Source organism: Biomphalaria glabrata, chromosome 2 (assembly GCF_947242115.1).
Source record: "Biomphalaria glabrata chromosome 2, xgBioGlab47.1, whole genome shotgun sequence".
Lineage (NCBI taxonomy): Eukaryota > Metazoa > Mollusca > Gastropoda > Planorbidae > Biomphalaria > Biomphalaria glabrata.
In genome coordinates, this window is record NC_074712.1 from 48,038,819 (window position 1) to 48,055,317 (window position 16,499).

Sequence of the window (16,499 nt, forward strand, 5' to 3'; positions counted from 1 at the left end):
AATGTAGTAGTTTGTGTAAGCTCAACGGGGAATGAGGTATCTGTGTAAGCCAACAAGAAAAAAATCACAGCACAACTAGAGGTGTTGAGTCCTTGGAGCGCATGGCTGTGATGAACATATGGAGGTACATGGATATTTTGATTTGGGTAGGGATTTGGGTTGGTAATTGTTACACTGATGATAAATATACATAGTTTATAAAAAATTTTTATTCATTACTTTAAAAATGAAATCAAATAGGTTGGATTTCAGATTAGTACTATGTAGGGTGTGGATTGAACATTAGCTTGGACAGAGACAGTTGTTATGTATAAAGGATTAGAGTAAGTAATACTTACAGTTGGTGCTACAGGATTCTCCTTTCCTAAATTCTGTGGAGAAACAAAGTTAAGGCTGAGATGGAATGAAAGTGAAACATGGTGTCACTAGTGGTCAATGGTAGTATAGACAAAAACAGTTTTCCCATGAGCTCATCAAATAAATTTTGGCTCAATGAGGATAAAGGATATCTGACTGTTCTAATTAATTGATAGCTTACCTCCACATCTTCCAATTGTAATAGACGCACACCTTCTTCTGCTGCTTTATTTCTATTTTTTTCATTCATTTGATCAATAATAATTATGGTTTTTAAGCAAGGAAATTGTTTTCTGCGATCAAGCAAACTAGAAACTTTATCATTGTTGTCACAGAATATAGTTGTCAACTCAGCTGAAACAAAACATTGAACAAGAAAGATTATAGAAACCCTTTTTTTTTGTTTTATATAATAGAACACATGTATTGCAGTTATAATAGTCGAGCATATATCATAGCAGTAATAGCAGAGCACATTGTCACAGGTATTTTTTAGATGCACATGTACATCACAGCTATAATAGAGGGAGCTATCTACAAATAGCACATGAATTTGGGGGCCGTATCATAGCTAAGAATATATAGTCCATGAAATTGAGGGATTATGGGCATGATTAAAATCTGATTAGGCTGTTGAGAATTAAATAGTGAAAAAGTAATGTAGCATGGGGTCTCATCAAGTAGTTTGTGTTATTTATTATGAATAAAAAAAGAGTAAAACTTACCTTGGTTAATAATAAAATTACATGCATCTACCCCAAGCGTATCATAGAGAGGAACTCCAGTCATTGAATGCCGGATTATTGCTTGATCTATTATTATGTACTGTAACAAAGCAGAAACACATGTGAAAAAAAAATATATTAGCAGTTTCCTTTTTTATAAGCCAAGTAAAATAATTTGAAATAATCATTTACAGTGACATTATACCTCTGGCCTATTTTGTGAATAAACGCCAACACATGTTTTATTTTGTGGCTCCAGGCCTAATTGAACCAAACCAGATCCCAGATGAGCAACACGTTGACTGACCTAGAACATAGGAAATAGGTTTCTATTTGTATGAAAAAGACACGAAATTTTTTTTTTTTACTATAGTAATAATACACATTTTGTAAGAGTTGACTCGTGTATTATTTTACAAACTAGCTAAGTGACAATCACTATATAACTAGTTGAACATATCAATGAGTGAAGAACAAGAGAAGGAGAGAATGGGAAGGAGATATAAATGAAGAAAGATTAAAACAGTAACCTCTCTATATGTAATCCACGTGTATGGTTTATCTGGTGAAGGCTTGTAACCAAGACATGGTTTATCTCCTGTTTTAAACAAACAAAGCTTATAGTTAGTAATTTTAATTAAGTCTAAAGCAGACAAACATAAAATGCATTGTTGATACAATGACTCGTACCTTCTTTCTATTTTGTACGCTATTATTTCTTAATAAGAAATGGAAAAAAACTGTCTCTTCTACTAGCCCAGGAAATACACTTATTAATCCTATTAGATGATTAGATGTGTATTTTATTTGCCCTGCAGACTTAAGGTCTTGAAATGAACAGAATGTAGCCAGAGTTACATCTAATTAAAACATCATTTGTTAAACTAACATCAGATAGAAAAAATTATTTCAAATTTGTGCATATATTAAGATAAAAAAAATGAAATGCTAAAAACATTATTTAAAAACAAAATCCAAAACAAATTAATGTTTAAATATGTACGACCTTGCTATATAAAGCTATATGTTCCTATTTCCTCTATTATATTTTGAAGATTGCAAATGCAAACGTAAATATTTAAAAAATAAAAATTAATTACCAGATTCCTTTAATCCATTTTGAAAGGCATCGTAGACTGTTGCTATGTTATCATCATAAATACTAATTAATTTATTATCAGTACACATACGAGACATACGAACTCCATCTGTATTCTGAAATATGGAGAAAAAAAACTTGATTTAAAAAACAAAGACACTACCAAATAGTACATGTGCAGCAACATTATACAGCCACCTTATTTCTTTCCATGCATGAAATATAGATACCTAAACTAATTAGAACAAATAAAATATTTTCAACTCAATAAAAGAATATTTGACCTAAAAGGACTGGATAAACTAATATATGACCAAAAAGAACACATGAATTCAACTTTGATCAGGAATTTTAAGTTACACACAAAACTATGAAACAAATATGGTGGGATGAACTTTTAGAAAATTCCATAGTGCAAACCATTTAGACCTGTTTTCCTAATCAATAGCAAGCCAATTAGATCTATGTTTTCCTAATCAATTTTAAGTCTAACTTTTAGATTGTCTTGCAGATAATAAATGATGCATTCTGTTTTTATTTTTTCTCATATTTTGTTACGAGAGTCATTTGAACATTTTTCTGTAGTTCTTAAAACATCTCTTCAACTCTACAACTCTGTTATATTACTAATAAATTTAAACTTTAGAAGAAATAACAGTGAATCTCTAGTGTGCTTCTAGAAGACAAGGAATATAATAGATATATGCAAAAAGATAAAATAATGCATCTTTCAAAATCTTTATACCAATCTACACTATCAGATAATTGCAATAATAGAAATTGTATTTATGGATCTTTACAATGCTGTTTATAAGAAACAAACATAAATAACAAAATCTTTCACTTGACTGTCATTGTATCCATATAAACCAATCAGACTTGATATTACAAGCTAGAGAATGCCTTCAGGAATGACTATTTATGTGCATTAGTTGAAACTATACCATCTGAAGAATGAAAGCAAGAGACAAGGTGTGAACACCAGACAATATGCTATCCAAAAAACACAAAGGAACTGACCAGGTGACCACCCTACCTAGTCTGCATCATGCATCCAGTGTTGGCTGGTCAATATCATATTGTTACACATAGAGAGTTTAAAAAAAAACAAAGATGTGTGTCATGTTTGTGTGTTAGGGAGATGGTGTTCATAAGGGGGAAAGGGGGGTTGGGCAGGGGGACTGGGACAAATTCTATAATATGAACAAGTAATCAGTATGTCACATGACCTGTTTAATTATATTATAAAAAGAATATTTGGCTGTTGACTTGAATATCTATCTACATAACACAAAGGAATGGCTGACAGAATCACAATGTTTTTTATGTTGCTTATTTCTCATTAGTTGAAGAGACTATTTCATTCAACAATAAAATTATTTAGCTATTAGACTAATCCTTGCCCTTCTCAGTGGTGTAGCTAGGGTGGGAGAGGAGAATTTAAAAATCCCCCCAGGTCCCCCACTTGAGGGGGGCCCCTAAATGAGGGTTCGAAATTATTTTTTTACATTAAATATTCGCAAAATGCAGGGGCCCCCAAAGAGGTCACGCCCCCGGGCCCCCAAATGATGACAAAATTCCTATCTACGCCACTGCCTCTTCTCATGAGGTTGACCTAGCAAAGGGTACTAGTCTAATATTAAAAAGGGACATAATCACGGATGAAGTATAGTGAAAACGGTTTATGCTCTACACGGAAAACAAACAACTTACTTTAGACTGACATTTCAAATCGATAGCTGGATGGATCTGGTAATAAATGCGCGTGCAAGATCGGCATTTGGTCGATTTTAAACAGATTGAGCTTTTACTTTCATTCATATGTAAAGTTTGACTTGTTTTTGACGACAGCATAAATATACAATCGTTCCGTAAACCGGAAGTTAGACCTGAAAAGTGACGCTTGCGCATTTTTGTTTCTAAGTGTAGTCCTAGCCGGTCGCACCGAATGGCGCTAATCCTTAAACAAGAAACATTAAATGTAAACCTTTTAGCAAAATTAAAAAATAAGGTAAAATGATTAGCTGCGATAGCCATTTTTGTAAAAATGTGGGTTCACTCGTAAATCGAATAAACAGTATGAATGTAAATACAAAGTAGAATTAGATCTGTCGAAAACAGTGTAAAAGACGAGTGTAAACTTGTCGATCTAGGTAGAAAAAATAAATATAATTAGATCTAATTGTTTCAAGCACAAGTTGCGCACTGTTTACGTTGAATTGAACTCGTAGTAATTTGAACAAAATATTTAGTACACATACAACTATGATCACAACCTCATTTGTAACAACAAAATACGACAGTCTCACGAGGCTGGATTTCATTCTATCGTGCCTCAAATGATTAAACTTGAATTGATAGCCGCCTTGTGAAGCATACATAAGAAAGAAGACGATTGAGGTCTTGAAACATTTGGGATAGGCGTGCATTTTCTTGGTGCGCAGTTACTTGTACCCTAGCAAGGATGAAGCGAGTGGCTGTAAGAAGATCAAACAAGCAAACGAAAAAAGAATACTTTTAAAAACAAAGCTTAGCTAAGGGAAAGAACTGCAAACTACTGTCATTTATCTCAAGATGGCACGTTTTAACTCCTTTTCTGCTACCACAAAACAAAATTGATTAAATACTACTAACTGATGAACCAACTGGTTAATTTTTCTATTGACTAGTGCATTGTCATCGATTATTAATAATTGTGCAAATATTTTAACTTGATCCTAGAATGGGAAGTGGGAGAAAAAAAGTGACAAAACGTAATAAGGGGAATGAATCCATGTATACAACCACATCTCATTAAGTAACATTTATTCCCCTTAATTCAATATCAAAGAAAATAATTACCAATAATTTAATAAATTACTTTTTTTTTATTGATTCGTGTTTTGTTAAGTACATTGAATCATTGTGCAAAGTTTCCACTTGATCCGAGAGAAAAAAATGTTTTTACCAGACCGACGAGAGTGAAGACGAGAGACAATAAGCTTTGTAAAAAAAAAATGTTACCAGACGGGCAAGAGAGTGAAGACGAGAGACAATAAGCTTTGTAAAAAAAAAATGTTACCAGACGGGCAAGAGAGTGAAGACGAGAGACAATAAGCTTTGTAAAAAAAAAATGTTGTTACCAGATGGACAAGAGAGTGAAGACGAGAGACAATAAGCTTTGTAAAAAAAAAATGTTTTTACCACACCGACGAGGGTGAAGACGAGAGACAATAAGCTTTGTAAAAAAAAATGTGGTTACCAGACGGGCAAGAGAGTGAAGACGAGACAATAAGCTTTGTAAAAAAAAAAAATGTTACCAGACGGGCAAGAGAGTGAAGACGAGAGACAATAAGCTTTGTAAAAAAAAAAATGTTGTTACCAGACGGGCAAGAGAGTGAAGACGAGAGACAATAAGCTTTGTAAAAAAAAAAATGTTTTTACCAGACCGACGAGAGTGAAGACGAGAGACAATAAGCTTTGTAAAAAAAAAAAGTTGTTACCAGACGGGCAAGAAAGTGAAGACGAGAGACAATAAGCTTTGTAAAAAAAAATGTTGTTACCAGACGGGCAAGAGAGTGAAGACGAGAGACAATAAGCTTTGTAAAAAAAAATGTTGTTACCAGACGGGCAAGAGAGTGAAGACGAGAGACAATAAGCTTTGTAAAAAAAAAATGTTGTTACCAGACGGACAAGAGAGTGAAGACGAGAGACAATAAGCTTTGTAAAAAAAAAAATGTTACCAGACGGGCAAGAGAGTGAAGACGAGAGACAATAAGCTTTGTAAAAAAAAAAATGTTACCAGACGGGCAAGAGAGTGAAGACGAGAGACAATAAGCTTTGTAAAAAAAAAATGTTGTTACCAGACGGGCAAGAGAGTGAAGACGAGACAATAAGCTTTGTAAAAAAAAAAATGTCGCGCGTTGTAGACATTTTACGACTTGTTTTCTTAACCCCGGGGTGAGACACTACACAAGAAGCTACACACCCGACACGTGTAACCCCAGGGTGAGACACTACACAAGAAGCTACACACCCGACACGTGTAACCACAGGGTGAGACACTACACAAGAAGCTACACACCCGACACGTGTAACCACAGGGTGAGACACTACACAAGAAGCTACACACCCGACACGTGTAACCCCAGGGTGAGACACTACACAAGAAGCTACACTTCAGCTACACACCCGACACGTGTAACCCCAGGGTGAGACACTACACAAGAAGCTACACACCCGACACGTGTAACCCCAGGGTGAGACACTACACAAGAAGCTACACACCCGACACGTGTAACCACAGGGTGAGACACTACACAAGAAGCTACACACCCGACACGTGTAACCACAGGGTGAGACACTACACAAGAAGCTACACACCCGACACGTGTAACCCCAGGGTGAGACACTACACAAGAAGCTACACACCCGACACGTGTAACCCCAGGGTGAGACACTACACAAGAAGCTACACACCCGACACGTGTAACCCCAGGGTGAGACACTACACAAGAAGCTACACACCCGACACGTGTAACCACAGGGTGAGACACTACACAAGAAGCTACACACCCGACACGTGTAACCACAGGGTGAGACACTACACAAGAAGCTACACTTCAGCTACACACCCGACACGTGTAACCACAGGGTGAGACACTACACAAGAAGCTACACTTCAGCTACACACCCGACACGTGTAACCCCAGGGTGAGACACTACTACACAAGAAGCTACACTTCAGCTACACACCCGACACGTGTAAACCAAACACCAGCACCACTGGCAATGATGTGTACAAACTAGAGTCGAGATCTCCAGTATGCTGGTATGAAAACATTCCATTGACATCAAGTTCTGCGGGGTGGGGTGGGTGGTGGTAGGAAGGGTACCGACCTGTTGTACTTATAGGTCCCCTACTTAATGTGAACTGGAGATTAGGATCTTACTTTACTATTCAGTCAACCGACACGCCAGCAAGTCTGGGGGGCATGACAACAAAGTCCGGCTACTTAACCATGTCGGCAAATGTTTCGTTAGCTAAACATTTGAACTGCTCCGAACAGAACATTTATCAAGAAATACACTTAGGTTAGAAATCACATCCAATGTATCCATCGTTCTCTAAAAGTGTGCATTGAAACCATACTGTCGGAGAATCTACATTGACCAGCAGTGCTGTTCTCTATGGTATAGACTACTAGAAATCTGTTGGACAAACATCGTGACTAGTACTGTCTACTCATTCTACTGTACACGAACCACCATGGTGAGCAGAACTATTGCATCAACTTGTCCGATCATGTCACGGCTACGAAGAGATGCATTACAAAGAATAATTGAATCCCCCCCCCCCTCGAAACTAAAATAATGTTCTCTCAGTTGTTTCTTACAGATAAATACTTTTCAAAAATAACGAATTTATTGTTAAGTGATACACAAGGCCAAATGTGCGTATAATAGGGCCCTACACAAGTTATAGCTTGGGGCCCCCAACAAATATTTAGCACTGACATATCTTGACTTACAAAGGTCCCCAGAAGGGCTCTATATTTCAAATAGTCCAAGGTCTTTTCAAATCACTAGTGATACACCCAATAGTTCAGCTGCACTGAACTATGTAGAATGTTAGGAAAGACAGCAAAACATGTAACCCCGACACACACTGAAGGATTATCTGCAAGATAGTACTTATAATAATTATAATAATATTTATAGCTTGTATGTAGCGCTTCTTTCACGCTATGGTCCAATCTCATTTGTGGATCAGTGGGGGGGGGGGGGGAGAGAAGGTTTTCCGTGCTGCCCCTAGGCGCTCCGTAAACAACTCTAAGTCGGGTGTCGAACCTCAGCCCCCTTCATAGGTAGCCAAGACAAGCCAAGTTCAAGCGTACTTAGCCTCTCGACCACGATTCCCACTGAACCACTAGTTTTAAGGCTTCCATGACTAGATCTCTATGGACAGGAGGACTGAATTATATTGTATTAGAACTATATACCATGAAATATTCATCCATTCAAACAACCAATGAAAAGTCGATCTTAGACCTACTTGTTCTTAGCACTAGTTACAACACCGTGGCGTAATGTATCACTTCACTCTGTTCAGTTAAACTCGGATTTATCATTGATTCCTGTCTATACTCCCCACCCCTTTCCTTACCGAAGAATTTTGCCCAGGTAATATGTTCTTTGATAGAGAAGTATGAAACGAATTGGACAAGAAGGTAGAAAAGCTGCATTTAAGAGATTATGTCAGTACTGGAAATGTTCTGTTATACTTGTCCTTCAGCATTATTGTTGTAGATTCAAGTCATCTTTCATTGCGTCCCTTGATTAGTTTATATCTTATTGCTCACCAAGTTTTGCAAGACTTATCTTGTTGCCTTGTCTACAGTACACCAATGTACTAGACTAGAACTGTACACTAATTAACTAATTATTACACTTGTGCTTAATTACAGCCCAAGTGATCTGGTGATCGTGATAAGACACCGTGTCAACACGGCATATGCCAACCTGATCTCCATGTAACCTAGCCGCTAGCACGTTACACAGTGAACACGTCTTAGCAAACAAGTCAACATTACACAACATCCAGATAAAATTTACCCTCTTCGTCGGGGCCCTCTTGGACTGAACTTGTAGTCTCATATAGGGAGGGACATCGTAGTATCCACGCGAGGTAAGAATATTGCCCATGATGCCACTAACACATTTTGGCCTTCACGTGTAGCGTGTTCACAAAATTTCTTCAAAGCCAGTAGTACACTTGGTAGTATTAGCTATTTGTATTTCTCACACACGCTGACACAGTAGCACTGTGTTAGTATGTCACTGTAATCAATAAGTCCAAAATAGTAGATCAATATCAAAGAACACGCCAATTGTACACACTCTATTGTTGTAAGGTCAATAAACACACAGCCTCTTATAAAGCGAACTACGATGGATGGAAGCGCTTATTGGTGGAGCGTCTATCGCACGATACCGGGTGCTCGTCTCCCCTCTTTTTAGCACTGCGCACACTCACTCATTGATCGGCTATTTTTAGCAGCCGCTCACGCCAGAGAGAGGTCAACATGTTTTCCAGAGCTTGCTGGGAAAATGCGCCGCCTATGATGCAATGGAAAGGAATTTCATAGAAAACCTTAGAAACAGGGAAATTCCGTTAGGTCGTACAGGCGACTAAAAATACGCTCTCATGTTCAAGGGAACACTTCAAAACTAGACTACTGAGTAGTACTGAGCTGTAATCCAGCCACAGTGAAGGAAACAAGGGCTTGCACGTTTTCAAAATTGATTCCAAAGGCGTTGCATCATACAGGTGTGGAAGTAATGCGTGGCACGACTATGTTGCTAATTCAGGCTCGGAGTACGTAGTGTTTACAAACAGTAGTGCTGTTTCTTCGTCACCATAGTGACACGAAATCATTGGATCTGGAGTTGTATGTGTATGTGTCTTGGTACGCGAGATATCAAGCTCATTTCATAAGGATTAGTTAGTTTTACTACTCTTCTGAAGCACACCAGATTAAGAAATGAAACTTACGGCAGTTTAAAGCTGCACAACTGACAACGCTCTATAATGTGGGCTGCTCTTGAAGCCGCAGTTTTTTCATATTCATTTTAACACTTTGGTGCTACAAATAACGAACTCTCATTATTTACTGACAGCGTGTGGTCACTCGGATCATAGGTTACATTGCTTATAAAATTACTACCAAAGTATGTACCAAAAACTTAGTAACAGGACTAGAAACAACGACTCCATATTCGGATATTCGTGTGGACGGACACTATGTGGTCACGTGGTTCCAGTCTAACATGAGACATTTCCGCCATGTATTGTAATATGGACTGAAGGAAAATAGACTCAATTACCATATGCAAATAGCGAGCTCTCGTTACTGAACTCATTTGCATGAAGTCGTGAGCTACGTCATCACGTGACCAGGGAACTATTCTAATGTAACCGTAATCACAAAAAGGGTGTGTGTGAGGTCTACAAGGTCGCGGTGCTACGTGCTAGGCCGAGAATATCGGAAGGCTCACCAAAATCTAGTCCCACAGTCACAAAATGTATTTAGTTCTGGATATAAATTAAAACGATTCCCCCCTTGACCGCTCCCATGTCATAAGGAAATTCTGTGCGTGTCGGAGACTACCTTTAAAGTGAGAACGTGATGATAAGCCTGTTTTAATACTAATCCTAATGCCAGTTCTATCAGTAGAGGCCCTGAACTACTTTCCGTTGCCCATTCAAGGTCACCATGTTCAAGTTTTTTATTTTTATTTTTAGAAAGTGCACCGCTGATAACTGAAAGGCTTGGCGCGGGGGATGGGGCAGAGGACTGATTGTAAAAGTACATGTCACAAAATGTAACAACTTGCTCACTCAACTCCCGCAACACTTTTAAAACATCAATGTTTTTTTTTACATCATACTTTCCCCAACAATTGGAGCCCAAACTTTGCCATTTATTAACAATCATTTCTAGCGACTATCGAAAACAAAAAAAAAAGCATCCGATAGATGAAACAGATACAACCCAATAAGAGGCTCCACAAGTCGCTAAGCAATAAGAGTTATCGTAACAAAAGTCAGTTCAATGAATATGCTGGAGAGGTCAGAAGACATTCAGATCAAATGAAAACTCACAGGGGAGATAAATATGAATGAAAGGAATGAATAGGCGGCGGAAGAACCATTTCAGTTTGGAGGGATAAGTCCTTAGCGCGGCGGGGTGTACAACTCTGTGCCACCTTCAGCACACGTCTTAACATTAATATCATTAACAGACTTGTTGAAAGTGTCATGAAGAAAACAATCTCACCATTGTCTTGGTCATACTTGAAAGAAACTCAACAGATGAACACGTGACACTGTTTTGTCTACACAGAAACCATTGACTTCTAGAGTGAGTCATATGAAAGGGAAAACACCAAGTGAGACAATCATTTCAATCAGCCTCAAACTTCCCTGTTGGCTACTTGACACAAAATTTCCACATTTGACATGCATTGAAAGTAGCAGTGACACTATTCGAGAGTACACATTATCATCACACACACACACAAGCCAAAACAATACATAGACATACATTGGCCGAGTGAAGGTCAGAATACTCTTAGAATTGGAGTCCGTCAAAACACAAATGAAAAACCTGAGAAACCCCAGTACCGGTATCATAAAGCTTCCCCGTTCATTCAACAGTGATGCTCAAACAGTGTCTCCTAGAGCGTTGGGCTTCAGTTTCGTTTGTTTTAAACATTTTTTTTAAACAGTCTACATCTTGATGCGAGTGGAAGCAAAGTTTCAGTTCCTTTTGAAGGCAACAATGTGACAGACTCGGTTATATATCTTACACTACTACACTACCCGTAGTGCTACACAAGTTAAAGATTCCTAATACATAAGAGCACACAAGTCATCCAAATCAGCTGACTACGGTAAGGCGTGGCCATCACAACGTCCAACAATTGTTTAGATATCGAGTAGGCAAAGGCAACTGTATCGCTGTATCTACAACTGGGTTCCCTGCCAAGACTTTTCAGCGTTCCATTTCTTCTAGTTCCAAGCCAAAGAGCTCCGTGCTTCAACATCTCGTGTCGTACATGATCACAAAGTTTTGGTTGTCCATTCAAGCACGTTGGAATTGGTTCGCAAACTATGAACAACTAAGCGATTTAAAGCCTGATTGTACGCAAGCTCAAACACTATCCCGATGGAGACATGTTTTGTCATCATACTGACACCTTGACCCACATTTAAATATTACTCGTCATGCTCAACAATGGTCAGTCATTGGGGAGGGGGGGGGGAGCGCTGACATCACACAAAACTTTCCGGCTTGTACTACAAAAAAAACAACAACAGGGAAGCAATCATGCGGTACTCATAAAAAGGTACATTACATTTCAACCTACTATTAAGGTCAGCACTCATAAAAAGGTACATTACATTTCAACCTACTATTAAGGTCAGCACTCATAAAAAGGTACATTACATTTCAACCTACTATTAAGGTCAGTACTCATAAAAAGGTACATTACATTTCAACCTACTATTAAGGTCAGCACTCATAAAAAGGTGCATTACATTTCAACCTACTATTAAGGTCAGCACTCATAAAAAGGTACATTACATTTCAACCTACTATTAAGGTCAGTACTCATAAAAAGGTGCATTACATTCCAACCTACTATTAAGGTCAGTACTCATAAAAAGGTACATTACATTTCAACCTACTATTAAGGTCAGTACTCATAAAAAGGTGCATTACATTTCAACCTACTATTAAGGTCAGTACTCATAAAAAGGTGCATTATATTTCAACCTACTATTAAGGTCAGTACTCATAAAAAGGTACATTACATTCCAACCTACTATTAAGGTCAGTACTCATAAAAAGGTGCATTACATTTCAACCTACTATTAAGGTCAGTACTCATAAAAAGGTGCATTACATTTCAACCTACTATTAAGGTCAGTACTCATAAAAAGGTGCATTACATTTCAACCTACTATTAAGGTCAAATTATAAAACAACTAGAGCAATCACTTGTCATAATCTGTGTCTAAAATGCAAAGTGATGTACATATATCTCGACCCATTACTTAGCCGGCCAACTTTTCCCACACACACATTTCTTATACACCTGAGACCCAAGGTGAGAAGCTATTGCCAGGCGAATTTAACGAAAAGTAAACTGAAATAGGCTTTCATTGAAGATGGGACAACTATGTTAGCTACATGCAGTGAATATAGATCTAGGTATTAGCACAGTGCTACGGGGCCATTGTCTTTATGTGTGCCGACAAAGTCTATGTGCAAATGGAAATATTGCTTATATGCAAACACAGATATAAATCAGGATTACAGAGACGAAAAGTGTAGGCCATAATGTTGGGGACAAATAAAAAAGAGCTTCCGACTTGGATAAAACTTTGAAGACATAAAATAGTATATACACAGTAATACGCTATTTACAGTCTTTGTATACAATGTGTTGTTTTTTCTCCAGTGTCTTAGTTGAAGGGCTTAGAACATTTACATCTCCCAAGTCACACCAATTTATGACAGTCTTGACCAAGTCCACATTCAGAACAGCAAGTAGAAGTACAGAGACAAAGATTGTCTGCTTCTAAAGTGTTTGCCTTGTCGCAGTTCTAGTCTAAGTGAGAGAAAATGTTGCCCATGGACTTCAGAACAACTCTTTCCAACGACATAGACTAGATTCAGTGGGTCTAGGGAAACAAGAAGAAACAGACTAATGGAGGGTCGTTAAATACGTCAATCACTGTCTTCATTCTGTGCGGATTCAGACAAACTTTTTTTTTTTCAAAATGTATATAGATCTAGTAAATTGGGGGGGGGGGGTAGTTGAGTTGTAAAGCACAAGGATTCCAAACCGAGGGGGTCTTGTTCTGTAACTACATAGAAAGACCGTAGACTGATAAAACAATGACTTAACAGAGACTTCTTAACTAAAGTACTAGTAGCTCTCCTTTTATTACGTCACATCCTGTCCAGTAGTTTCCACAAAACAACATCCTAACGTAATATCAGCACATGTCTCGGGTTCTTATCTCGGTGTATGGGATTTGTACATTTCGGCATTTTTAGGACACCCCGAGTCCAGCCAACTCTGATGGGTACTGACATTGGTTGGGAAAAGTAAAGGAGTTTAGTCGTGGCGCTGACACCCTCGTTAACGACCATATACAAAGATAAACATCATCTGCCCCATAGATCAGAAAAGGCTATCCTTTTTTTTTTTTACTTGATACTTAATAAATATATTTATATTTAAATATTTTCTAAACATTCGAATGCTAATTTCAATTTAAGCAGCATTTAGATCTATTACATAACATATATATAGATCTATTAGATAACATATATATAGATCTATTAGATAACATATATACAGATCTATTACATAACATATATATAGATCTATTACATAACATATATAGATCTGGATCTCTGACGCCTCTTGACAAGCACCGTAATACAATAAGCCCGTTAATTCATTTGTAAACGGCTTTAAATGGGGATAGGGTTACAGTTTATGGAATTAAGTTCCATGCTTTTATCTCAGGCTTCAAACTTCACAGAACATTATGTCACATGCGTAATCAATCAAGTGTGTAGACTAATCAATCAAGTGTGTAGAGTAGCTATTATTATTGGACTCTACTTACAGCCAAGCTTCATCTCCTAAGGTCTATAGAACACTCTAGTATACTAGGCGCGACTTGGGCTTACTAGAGTAACTAGACCATACATCCGTTATCTGATAATTATAGATCTAAGCTTTTTCCCAAAGAGATGATTTATTTTGGCAATGGGCGAATTGGAGTTCTAAAAAAATAGATTTGGTGGTTCACACTATTCACAGCAAAGTCAGAAGTTTATAAAGTAAAATGTCTGTGAGACAACTATTATGGAAACGGTGCCAATGTTCTAGTGATAACAATGCATTACGGGCAAGAAGTGAAATGTCTACACTGGACAAGGACATGATCAGAGGGGATGTAGTTGAAATCCATTTTTATTGATTCGCATTAGAAACACGTAAATATCTTTTAGAACTGTTAGACAACAATGTTTTACTTTTGATTCTATTTCCATCTGACAGGTGCTACACTAGGCTACAGCCTTCAGCTAGTCTAGACATGACATAAATATCATACGTGTAGTATTCGTTTGTAAATGTACTATCATTTCATAACTTTTTACAAAAGTTGAAACTCCACAACAGTTCTAGATTCTCACCTCGGATTGACTTTTTAAGAAAACTTTACGCAGGGATGAATTCGTGAGTACATCTGACATTGATTGAGGTTGTTCGATTGTAAGTTTGGAATTGTTGTTGTCAGGCACTGCCATGATGATGGCAATCAGTTGCCCCAAACAGAGCTAGGCCTAGGGTTTGAACTATTTCGTCACCACACAAGTGAAACGTGAATCTTGTTGACGATCTCTAACTCAACGTGTTCGACCATGCAACACCTCGAGTGTCCTTAGACAAGAAGTCTAGTAATAAGAATGCACTACAACAGTAGATCTAGTTCTCGCAACAGATATAGATCTAGCTAGCCGCTGAAAAAATTCAAACACAACAAACTCGTGAAGCACGCGACAACACATCCGCGAATATACAACACAGTTCATTGAAGTAGTGGCGTGTTTTTTTTTTTAAATAGGACACTCCAACTATTGCCGGGATCACGTGGTATGAACGCGTCAAGCGTCCCCCCCCCCCTTCCCCCATTAGGTCAAGGATTTCCTTCAAGTTGTGATAAAAAAAAAAGTTACTATATATTTGTTTTTATACAAGATTTAAACACAGTGAGAGAATCAATATAGGCATACTGTCTAAAACGTGCAATAATTGATATTAATTAGAGAACAATTTAGGCAAAACTTCTGGAAAGGTTTTTCTTTTTTTTTTTAGGTAAACTAACACAGCGCTATGCTCAATGGGCAGTGACCGATAGCCACGCTGGCAGATTCAAAACATTGTCAGACAGCACACCGCGCGGTATTAATGCGCAAAAGCTCATGTTGTCGTAGGCTCACGTGACCGCTGTGAGGAAAACTTGAAAGAGGATCAACACAAATACTAACATCCCTAACCCCACTCAGGTTCTCAACAACAAACACTACGTGATCGCCATCATTTCATGTTGTTATTCTAGCGTTCAGTAAAGGATATAGATATAGACACAAATAGCGCAAAGCCATTGTCTCGATTTATTTGTGATTTATTTAAGTTTTTGAGCGACCATCGCTATTTATATAACACCAATGGATGCGTTAAAATGTAAGTTCCCTAATGAGGTAGTTCGTATTTCTGACCTACTTTAACCAAAGTCACGTGATAGTAGGACACCAAAGAGGAGAATGGCCTTTTCTTCCTATATTTCCATTGCTGTTGCTCCTCTATTTTTACGAAATTTTACATTTACAAACATTTTAAAATATACAGAGTACATCAACGAACTCCCTGAATGTTCAAATAATTATACGAATGTTTTCATAAAGGGCCAAGAACTGTTTAAGGATAGGTTTAAATTATCAATGATATTTCCCTTATAGTTATGACAAGCGTCAACACTTTGCTGATGATAGATCTACACTAACATACAGAAGAATGTTTTTACAAACGTGTCTTGTAAGATTAAAAAAAAGGCTTGTTATAAACTACACAAACACACACTTATATATATTGTTACGATCTTCTCAATCAGGCCTTCTGCAAACACTGCTTAACAACAACACAACAGCACATCTAACTCAAGAACGTGACAACAAGAGCTTCTA

The 16,499-nt window shown here is 37.6% G+C and overlaps 1 protein-coding gene across 8 annotated transcripts in view; it reads right to left on the bottom strand.

Moving 5' to 3' along the window:
• LOC106070835 (long-chain-fatty-acid--CoA ligase 1-like) overlaps positions 1–16,499 on the bottom strand; it is a 51,530-nt gene that overhangs the window by 8,365 nt on the left and 26,666 nt on the right. For 5 of the 8 annotated variants that reach the window (XM_056021013.1, XM_056021011.1, XM_056021010.1 and 2 more), the window contains 6 exons: positions 2,183–2,297; positions 1,613–1,680; positions 1,288–1,389; positions 1,083–1,182; positions 539–711; positions 339–371 (listed from right to left, as the gene is read on the bottom strand). In XM_056021013.1, the coding sequence (XP_055876988.1) occupies positions 339–371; positions 539–711; positions 1,083–1,182; positions 1,288–1,389; positions 1,613–1,680; positions 2,183–2,297 (591 nt within the window). Of the gene's footprint in view, positions 1–338; positions 372–538; positions 712–1,082; positions 1,183–1,287; positions 1,390–1,612; positions 1,681–2,182; positions 2,298–3,894; positions 4,276–8,775; positions 9,122–14,948; positions 15,364–16,499 lie in introns of those variants that run through there. The other 3 variants (XM_056021014.1, XM_056021016.1, XM_013230809.2) reach the window with 3 other exon arrangements.